Source organism: Musa acuminata, chromosome BXJ2-8 (genome assembly GCF_036884655.1).
Source record: "Musa acuminata AAA Group cultivar baxijiao chromosome BXJ2-8, Cavendish_Baxijiao_AAA, whole genome shotgun sequence".
Lineage (NCBI taxonomy): Eukaryota > Viridiplantae > Streptophyta > Magnoliopsida > Zingiberales > Musaceae > Musa > Musa acuminata.
Window position 1 is genome coordinate 9,093,247 of NC_088345.1, and position 10,349 is coordinate 9,103,595.

At 52.8% G+C, this 10,349-nt stretch overlaps 2 protein-coding genes across 2 annotated transcripts; both read right to left on the minus strand.

Moving 5' to 3' along the window:
• Positions 1-950: 950 nt before the first annotated feature.
• LOC135619980 (uncharacterized) lies at positions 951-2,294 on the minus strand. Its single transcript, XM_065122516.1, has one exon. It carries the CDS (start codon positions 2,292-2,294, stop codon positions 951-953), a length of 1,344 nt encoding a protein of 447 aa, XP_064978588.1.
• A 1,175-nt stretch (positions 2,295-3,469) lies between these two features.
• LOC135620007 (uncharacterized) lies at positions 3,470-4,981 on the minus strand. Its single transcript, XM_065122576.1, has one exon. The coding sequence runs from the start codon at positions 4,979-4,981 to the stop codon at positions 3,470-3,472; it is 1,512 nt and encodes a 503-aa protein (XP_064978648.1).
• Positions 4,982-10,349: the final 5,368 nt, after the last annotated feature.

A 10,349-nucleotide genomic window follows, 5' to 3' on the forward strand; every position in this document is an offset into this window, starting at 1 on the left:
GGCGAGTTTTGAGCGTGGCCTGGTAAGGTCGGGGTGGGTGACGTATCAATTCGGATACCGGGTGGCCTGCGCTCGCGCCCGATTGACCCATCCGGAGTGGGAGCTGGAGCCGGACCCTTTTGCCGATCACCCTGCGGATGATGACGTGGATATGCCGGCGAGCGTTCCCTTTGATGACGGGCCCGAGACGCCTCCTCCGAGTTGATTTGTATTTTACTTTTTGCTTTTGGTCGGGTCGGCCTTTGATCTCTGTATCGCCTACCCATTGTATGTACATATCTTTTATATTGGAGGTAGTTCATTCTGACTATTGTCGCATGAGTCCCTTATAATGCATGCCCTCGTTTGATCTTTCTTTATGGATAGAACTTCTTCAGGTTTGCTGCGTTCCAGGTTCTTGGTAAGTGGTTTCCTTCCATAGTTTCGAGTTGGTAGGTCCCTTCTCGGACCATGTCGTAAACCCTGTATGGGCCCTCCCAGTTGGGTGCGAGCTTGCCTCCCGCCCGGGTCGGGTCGATTACCTCTGCCTTGCGGAGGATGAGGTCTCTGATCTTGATTGGGCGGGGACGAACTCTTCGGTTGTACATTCGTGCCACAGCCTTTTTATAGGCCAGGGTGCGCAGGTGGGCCTCAGTCCTCCTTTCCTCAAGGAGGTCTAAGTGCGCTCTCAGGCCTTCCTCAGAACCATTTTGTTTGTAACCCGAGGTGCGAAAAGTTGGGAATACCATTTCGGGCGGGAGGACCGCTTCGGTCCCGAATGTAAGGCTGAACGGGGATTCGCCTGAAGTCGTCTTCGGGGTTGTCCGCATCGCCCATAGAACGCTCAGCAGCTCGTCTACCCAGGTTCCGTGCGCGCCCGAGACTCTCCTCCTGAGGCCCTCTAGAATCGCCCGATTCATTACCTCGGCTTGCCCGTTGGTCTGGGGGTGTGCCACCGAGCTAAACTTCAGTTATATTCCATACGACGAGCAGTAAGCTTTAAACTTGGCGTTGTTGAACTGGGCCCCATTGTCGGTGATAATGGCCCTCGGGATCCCGAACTGAGTGATGATGTTCTTCCACGTAAAGCTTTGAACTTGCTTCTCGGTGATGGAGGCCAAGGGTTCGACTTCAACCCATTTTGTGAAATAATCAACCCCGACAATGAGGAAACGTCGTTGCCCCGAAGCTGGAGGAAAGGGGCCGAGGAGATCGAGTCCCCACTGGGCGAAGGGCCAAGCGATTTCCATCGGGTTGAGAGGGACCACCGGTTGATGCTGCAGTCTGGCGTGCCGTTGGCACGGTTGGCATTGTTGCACGTATGATGCGGCGTCTCGACGCATTGTTGGCCAGTAGTATCCTTGTCGGAGGGCCTTGAAGGCCAAGGTCCGACCCCCGATATGCTCCCCGCAAATTCCCTCGTGAAGCTCGGTGAGGACGGTGTTGGCCTCGGGTGGTGCGAGGCAGAGGAAGAGGGGCTGTGAGAAACCTCTGCGGTACAGCTTCCCACCGACTAAGCTATACCAGGCTTGTGTTCGCCTTAGTCGTCTTGCTGCCGTTGGGTCGTCGGGCTCCGCCCCATCTGTCTTGAAGAGGAGTATCTCCTCCATCCAGTTGGGCGGGGTTCGAGTCTCGACAACGCCGCAGGATGGTATGGTTGGCGCCGCTATGGGCTCAGTCACAGAGGTTTCTTCTAAACCCTGTGCGGAGGCTGCTTTCGCCAGGGCATCGGCTGATGCGTTCTGGGCTCGGGGCACTTGCGTGATTGAGAACCGGCTGAAGAGGCGGGCGAGGGGCTGCGTTTCCGCCAGGTATGATGCCATTGTGGGGTCCCGGGCCTCGTAGCTCCCATTCACGTGTCCTGTCACCAGCTGAGAGTCGTTGAATACCTCGAGGTTGTCTACCTGCATCTCCAAGGCGAGGCGTAGGCCATGTAGTAGCGCCTCATACTCGGCTTCGTTGTTAGTGGCTTGGAATTGCAGTCGGATGGACCTCTCGTAGGTTTCTCCAGTAGGGCTTCTAAGGACGAGGCCGACTCCGGCTGCGCCGGTGATGGCGGAGCCGTCGACGTGCAGGGTCCACGCGCGGTCGGTGTCCTTCCGTCCATCTGCACAATCCTCGGGCGTTAGTTCAGAGATGAAGTCAGCCAATACCTGGGCTTTGATGGCGTTCCGAGGAGAGTATTGGATGTCGAACTCGCTGAGCTCGACCGACCACCGCAACATTCGGCCTGACACATCGAACTTGGATAGGATTTTCTGCAGCGGCTGGTCAGTGATGACTTTGATTGTGTGGGACTGGAAGTATGGGCGCATCTTTCGCGCTGTTTTACCAATGCCAGAGCCAGCCTTTCGATAGGGGGGTACCGCGCCTCGGCTCCGGCGAGGACGTGGCTGACGTAATAGATAGGCTACTGCTTCGGCGGTGCTTCTCGGACCAGTACCGAGCTGACTACTCGCGCTGACGCCGCTAGGTAAAGGCCCAGGGTTTCCCCTGGCTCAGGGGAAGCGAGTCGGGGCAGGCGGGTAAGGTACGTCTTTAGGTCTTCAAAAGCTTCCTCGCACTCGGGGGTCCAGGTGAAGTTGTTGACTTGTTGTAGGGCCTGGAAGAAGGGCAGGCATCTGTCGCCTGACCTGGATATGAATCTATTGAGCGCCGCCAGCTTCCCCGTGAGGCACTGCACCTCTTTGACGGAGCGGGGTGAGTGCATCCGGGTTATGGCCTGTACCTTTTCCGGGTTGGCGTCTATTCCCCTCTGGTGGATGACGAAGCAGAGGAATCTTCCCGAGCTAACCCCGAAGATGCACTTTGTGGGGTTCAAACGCATATTGAATCGTCTGAGGGTCTGAAAGGTTTCCGCCAAGTCGGCCAGGTGTGCCTCCACGGTTCTGCTCTTTACGATCATGTCGTCCACATATATTTCCATGTTCCTGCCAATTTGGCATTTGAACAGCTTGTCGACCATCCTCTGGTAGGTTGCCCCAGCGTTCTTTAGGTCGAACGACATCACCTTGTAGCAATATATTCCTCTGTTGGTGATGAAGGCGGTATTCTCTTGGTCATTTGGTGCCATGTGGATTTGGTTGTAGCCCGAGTATGCGTCCAAGAAGGTAAGGAGTTCGTAACCCGAGGTGGCATCGACTAACTGATCTATCCTCGGGAGCGGGTAGTGGTCTTTGGGATACGCCCGGTTGAGATTGGTGTAGTCGACGCACATCCGCCATCTTCCATTAGGCTTTTTAACAAGGACTACATTTGACAGCCACTGGGGGTACTTCACTTCGGAAATGAATCCGGCCTCTGTCAATCGGTCGACTTCTTCGCTGATCGCCCTCTGCCGGTCTGGGGCGAACCTCCATGGCCTTTGCTTCACAGGCTTGGCCTCGGGATTGATGTTAAGCTGGTGTTCGGCTACCGTCCGATCGATCCCTGGCATTTCCTTGGGCGACCATGCGAATACATCGGCGCTTTCCTTTAGGAACTCGACGAGCTAGAGATGGTTTTCTTTGGGTTGGGCCGCGCTGATTTTCACAGTCTGACCGGGCCGGTCTCCCTTTATCGGCACCTCGGTAAGCTGCTCAGGGGGTTCAAGGTGCGTTGGTGTGGCAGCCTCTTCTCGAGGGTCTGGGATATGGGGGAATGCCCTCTTCGGGAGGGAGACCGCGGTGAGGTAGCACCTTCTCGACTCTCCTGGGTCGCTTCGTGACTCTCCAACCCCTGCCGAGGTGGGAAACTTGATGGCTCGGTGGTAGGTTGAGACCACCGCTTTCAGCTTGTTGAGCGTTGGGCGTCCGATGATGACGTTGTAGGCCGAGGGCAGGTTGACCACCATGAACGTAGTCATTATTGTCTTGGTCCTTGGTTCCTCCCCAATGGTGACAAGGAGTGTGGTGGTGCCGAGCGTGGAGATTGAGTCTCCGGTGAATCCCGTGAGTGCCGAGCTCAGGGGAATGAGGTCCTCGGCAAACAAGCCGAGCCTTTTGAAGGCGTCGAGGTACAAGACGTCGGCGGAGCTCCCAGTGTCGACCATTACCCTCTTTACCCGAGCGTTGGTGATCTGGATGGAGATCACCAGAGCGTCGTCATGATGGGACCGTTCCCCCTCCTCGGCCCCGAAAGAGATTTCGGGTTCTAGCTCGGGTCGGGGGCGTTTCTCGACCGAGCTCCGGGCATAGGATTTCCTTGCGCTTGAGCTGCTGCCGCCTGCCGCTGGTCCCCCGATGATGACATCGACTTGCCTTTCGACGGGCATCCGAGGACGCGGGGTTGCTTCTCGGGGTTCCTTGAGATAGCGGCCGAGGTACCCCCTTCTGATCAGCTCCTCAATATGGTTCTGGAGGTCGTGGCAGTCCTCTGTGTCATGGCCATGGTCTCGGTGGAACCTGCAGTATTTCGACCGATTTTTGTAAGTAGCTCTCATGGGATTGGGGGGCCACAAAAGACCTTTCTCCCTGATTTGGAGGAAGATCTCGGTACGAGGCGTGTTGAGTGGGAGGGGCGGAAGCCTCAGGAGCCGCTGCTCGGGATGGTCGAGCCTCCGATGGGGTTGCGGGTCGACCGACGAGGTGGCGGCTCGGGATTGCTCGGTCCGCGATTTCTTCCCGACCGTGCGTCTTCCCGCTGCCAATGCTTCGCCGACGACGTATTGGTTGGCACGGTGGAGCATCTCAGGGACAGTGGTCGGCGGCTTCTCAATTAGTGACCAGAAGAACCTCGAGGGTTTCAGCCCCGTCAAGAACGCCTGCATGATCAAAGAAGGGTGAGTATCCGGATACCCGCGGATCTCCGTGGCGAAGCGTGTCACAAATTGTGTGAGCGTCTCCTCTTCGTGCTGCGATAGCGCCAGTAGGGCGGCTATGGGAGGCCGAGGCCGCGCGCTGGTAAGGAAGTTTTGTTCGAACTCCTTGGCGAACTGGTCGAAAGATGTGATTGAGGATTGGCGCAGCCGGCTAAACCATGCGCGTGCTGGTCCTCTGAAGGTGGTCGGGAATGTACAACACATAGTGCATCGGACGTGCCGTAGAGGGCCATCTGAGTCCTGAACGCGGCGACATGCTCCGCTGGGTCGGAGCCGCCGTCGTATGTTTCTAGGGCCGGCACCCTAAAGTTGAGGGGAACAGGTTTCTCTTGTATTTCCTAAACAAAAGGGGATCCACCCAAGGTGCCCTCGTTTGATTCGTCTCGAGACTTCTGGAGCTCACGTCGGAATTCGTCCAGGCTGTCACGGACAAACTTTGAAACAGGATGTTTGATGTAATGCTTATATCTGTCCGTGTCTGTTGGCATGTTCATGCCTTGTACAGCATGTAGAGGGGCAGCCGAAGGCTTATAAATCCCATTTTAGTTGGGTGGTGACCTCTTTAGGCTTGTAAATAAAGGTTGTGTCATGTGGACACGTGCGAGAGCTTTTCGGTCTGTAATGGACCATTTTACCCTTTGTTGTGCCACTGTTCAGAGCTTGTAAAGTCTGTTTATAATTTGCATTGCCTATGAAGTGTTTTTCGGACATGTTTGCTTGTGGATCCCGATTGAGGCGTTCTCTTTAACCCGTTCTCTCTTTTGTTGGTCCTAAGGGACGATGGGAGGCTTCGGGGAGGCTGACCTTTGCGGACGGACGCGCAAGGGTGCCCCACGACTTAGGCAAAACTAGCTAAGTCCGTGTCATATGGTATCAGAGCGGGACAAGCACTCATAGAAACACTTGACATGCAAACGTGGGGGACCTAGCGGGGCTGCGTTGAGGGCAGTCAGCACACGCGCGACCGTTTGAGGGAAAACGGGCATGGAGATGTAGGGAAAAGAGTCGCTCAGAGGAGCGGGCATCTGCGATTGGCATTCAGAGGAATGACCAACCCTTCGCGCAAGAGGCACCACGAGAACAGGCAAGCTTGGAAGAATTTGGAGCGCACAAAGGTTGGGATGGCTGAGTTTGAGCTACGGCTCAACGTTGACAATTATACTTGATGGTGCTCTAGGCAAGCGAGGTGCTTGGCAAGAATGAGACCATGCAAGGTGGAATGAGTTGCTAAACGACCAAAAGAGTTATGCAAAGCTCACAGAGGTGAGGGGAATTGCTAACTCGAAGAATTTGGTACTCATGCATGGGCTTGTATGCGGACGACGGAATATTCGTGGCCATCCCAAGGCGACCGAAACTCGGCGCCATGGAGCATTGAAACTTTCTCTTTGGCATGTGAAGGATACGTCCGTCGGAGGCTAAAGTGTGCAACGAGTTCAGCATGTTGCTAGGCCTTGAGGGGTGCAGCGGGGGGGCTGTATTGACATGGAGTCGCAATCTAGCAAGTGCGTTTGCAGGAGGCAAAACAGTGCACAGTTTGTTCAGTAGATCGGAGTAGTCCAAGGGGATGGTAGTCTCCGAAACGAAGAGAGACGTTGCTCCAACGGGATAGTTATCCAGGAGGGATAAGTCCCGGCTCTCCAGAGGGAGAATCATATGAGACGGACCTCACATGTTGAGGAGGAGCACCTCAACAAACAACAACTCTACGAAGCTCGATGGACTGAGCAAGCGGCGAGGAGTTGTCGCATGATCTCACTCAAGAGAATGCATTGGTGGATGCATTGCGAGATCAAGTGGGGGAGCGACCTAAAGCAACTTATGAAGGTACACTTGGAGTCGATGTGGAGATCAGACTCAAGGGAGGGCTGACTCGTGAAATTGTGGGTGCGAGAGCCACCATCGACTCAATGCAAAAACGAGGAGCGGAGCAACTTGGGTGTAACTTGGCGAAATACCCAAGCCGCATGAAGGGAACCAGCATAGAAGTTGGAACATAGAGTAGAGGCATAGTGCTTTTCTTAGACAGAGGTCAAGGACATGAACTCTTGCAGAGGCAAGAGTAGGATCATGTTGTTCCATGGGTCCTTCATTCTGACGGAGCGGACTCATCTTGCATGGTGCCAAAGACGAAGGGAGCTTCGGGGCACATGCACCTTATCTCGGAGAAGCATTTGATGGAGGAACTAAGGCGACTCAATTTGCGGAGGCGAAGTTGGGTTCAGAAGGCCTTAGCACGGGGCAAGAGGACGCAGAGACGGATACTCTTGAAGAATATGCCACAGTGTTGCCATTCGAGTTGCTATGAAGGAAGCGGTGCGCAGCGAAGATTGTGTTGGTAGGGGCAGAGGCCTAGGATCCGGACAATGGTGCACAAATTATAGTGAAGTTGGTGGACTTCGAGAGCTACTAGGCGACGGACTGTCCTAGAGCGGTGCTTCATCTAGGTGTGACCCAAGAGTGGGTGGATGAAGGTCGATTGCCAAAGGAGCGAACAAAATCGAAGGTGGAGGAGACCCTGCGATGTATTGGCAGAGGCCACACATGGAGGGTTCACAATTCGAGTTTATTCCACAAGGATCAGAATGCAATGGAGATGTCACCAGGAGGCGACATGGTGCAGCAGATCGTGGTGGAACAGTTCATGGCAATGCGATACACACGACTGAGTCCCGTGAGGGATTGCTAGTCATAGGTGCCCAGCAAGCCAATCACGTGAGTGATGGCACGTGTGACTTGATACAGAATCTTTTTGCTTATTATATTTTGGCGTATATCACTTTATAACTATTGCATAAATGCATATATATATTGTGATGTCCTTGGATTTGTGCAATGAGAATCGAATCGTGATGAGATCACGATAATGAGATCGATTCACCTTTAAACACATATCCTAAATAATCCCGGTCATAGGTTACTCGAGAGGGACATCGTGATAACCGGATAGACTGGTGTGCTGTATACCCGTCCATATGATGGATGCAGTTGGTCTCATAGCTGCTCGTGTATGGACACTAGGGATACAGTACATGTGCTCATTGGAGAATGAGTTCACTGATTGATCCGCTTACGGAATGCTGGATGGTTGATGATGCCTTATTGTCAGACAGCGATTCCGTAGTCCTAGTGGTGTATCTGGTCCTTAGACTTGAGTCACCAAGGATGTCCTGTATGAGTTCTCCACTCTTTGATACCAGACTTATAGGTTTGGCTGACCTAGATCTAGTACAGCTGGTCATTGGGAGTGGTAGTCGACCTTACGAGGGCTATTGAGTGTCGACAGAGGATCATCCACTCTCGGCGTCATGAGAGGAATATCCCATGTGTTCTTGCTCAGACAAATCCCTGGCCAGGGTCATTCGGGTTGAGAGAGAAAGAGTTCTCTGGGAGAATCCGATTAGAGCGAGACTTGAGTAGAAACCGTATGGGTCTAACAGCACCATGCTCGATATACGGTCTCTGGGATATTATATGAATGAGGGACTATAGGTACATGGTAACTGAGGACAGATAGGTCTAATGGATTGGATTCCCTTGTATCGTCTGGGGACTACGGCGTAGTGGCCTAGTACATCCGTAGTCGATGAGTCGAGTGAATTATTATAGAGATAATAATTCACTGAGTTAGAAGGAGTTCTGACAGGTATGACTCACGGCCAGCTCGATATTGGGCCTAGAGGGTCACACAAATATGGTAGGCATTGTGATGAGTAGAGGTTCGGATATGAGATATCCGACGGAGCCCTTGTCTTATTGGATGCAGATCCAATACCCACTAGGGAAGGACCCATTAGGGTTTGACACGGGATCTCTATAAATAGGAGGGATTCACATCCTCATAAGCTAGAGTCTTTGATTGCCCTTCCTATTCTCCTCTCCCGCTCCACCTCAGAGTAGGCCTGGAGTTTTTGAGGAGCGTCGTCGTAACCCTGCTGTGTGGATCACCGCTAGAGAGGAGGACGCTTGACCTCCTTCACCCTCTCCTAAGGATCTGCAAGGAAACAAGGATATACGATCTCCCTAGGTAACACAATCTCTATACGCAGTTTTGTGTTTTGCGAATTTTTGCGCACCAATCTTCGCACGACGACGAACATCTTTTTGGGAATCGGGGATTTTTGTTTTCTTGTTCTTCCACTGCGCATATGATGTCGCCCCCCATGATTTCCCAACAGTGGTATCAGAGCCAGATTGTTCGTGCGAATGATTGGTTTTGAACTGTGTGTATTGTGTTTAGGAAAAATTTTGACGTCAAAATTGTTGATGCAAAAGCGATAAAGGGTAGCAATAGTTGCTGCCCTCGATTTGCGTGCATGCAGCGCAGCCGAAGGCGGGCTGCGCAGGGGCTGCGTCTACAGCAGCCGGCCGGCGGCCTGCTTGCAGTAGGCTTGCTACCGGCGGGGCTGGCAACCCACAGGCAGAGGCGCCGCAGGGCAGCGGCGCCTGCCGCCGATGCTCCCGCGGGCGAAACCCCCCCCCACAGGGGCGGCCGCCCGGCGGGACAGCACCGCTTGCGGAGGCAGCGACAGCGCCGCCTGCAGGCGAGGACAACGCCCTTGCCCCGCCGCACAGGCCGCCGCCGGTAGGGTGGCGGCGGCGGCAGCAGCGAAAAGGGGAAAGGGTATTAGTGTTTTCTGGGCAAAAGATAGTTTTGCCCATCGGAATTTGAGAAATTACAGTTTCTGTCTTTTATCCAAATTACGAAAATACCCTTATGAATTGAGAAATTCCCTACATGTCCTTGATTTCAGAAAAATATTAATTAATTAAAAGGTTTAGTTGATTATTATTTTTTATTATTATCTAGTAGTCCTACATGATGATGATTATTTATACATGTGATGTATGATGTGTGGACGGATGATCATGGACCGTGTGATGTGTGTACTTGTGATTATTATTATTGAGGTCTGCGAACCTCCATTATATTTCTCGTTTATTGTCGGGCATGCGTGCCTATGATTAAGTTGTAATCACATGAGGAGGCGCAGCGGGAGCGTGGATGCGATAGCGGGACCCACGAGACGAACGATCGTGATGCATGAAGATGCATCAAGATGTCGACGGAACCGACGAGGACGAGATGGACGATCACAGGGCATGGAGATGCACCGTTGCACACATAGATCTTGATGTGAGTGATTAGGCCTACTGGCTCGGGCCTAATCATATTAGGTTGTGGTCCATGATCATCTGATGTGATTGCTTATACACATACTAGATATGTATATATATTTGCATGCGATGTAGATATATATTAAATATGTATATGTGTGACATGTCATATTAGGAGACCAAATTATAGAAACATCTCTCGATAATATTAAGTCGGTAAACGTGAGGCAATTAGATTGACCCATGTGGCCTTCCATCGTTATGAGTAGGAACCGATTCCCGGTGTATGTTGAGTTGGTCGAGTCCCTCGAGACTCACCTATATCGCGATTCGTTATCTTGCTTACGACATAGAGATGTCACCGGTGACCTGAGGGCATGGTATGCTTGGTCGAGTCCCTCGAGGGTATATCATCAAATCAGACTCATCTTGTAACGAAGGTGTTGACTTAACC

Bases quoted from the DNA above. Each gene is read 5' to 3' on its own strand.
- LOC135619980 (XM_065122516.1), bottom strand. From the start codon at position 2,294: ATGCGCCCATACTTCCAGTCCCACACAATCAAAGTCATCACTGACCAG.
- LOC135620007 (XM_065122576.1), bottom strand. From the start codon at position 4,981: ATGTGTTGTACATTCCCGACCACCTTCAGAGGACCAGCACGCGCATGG.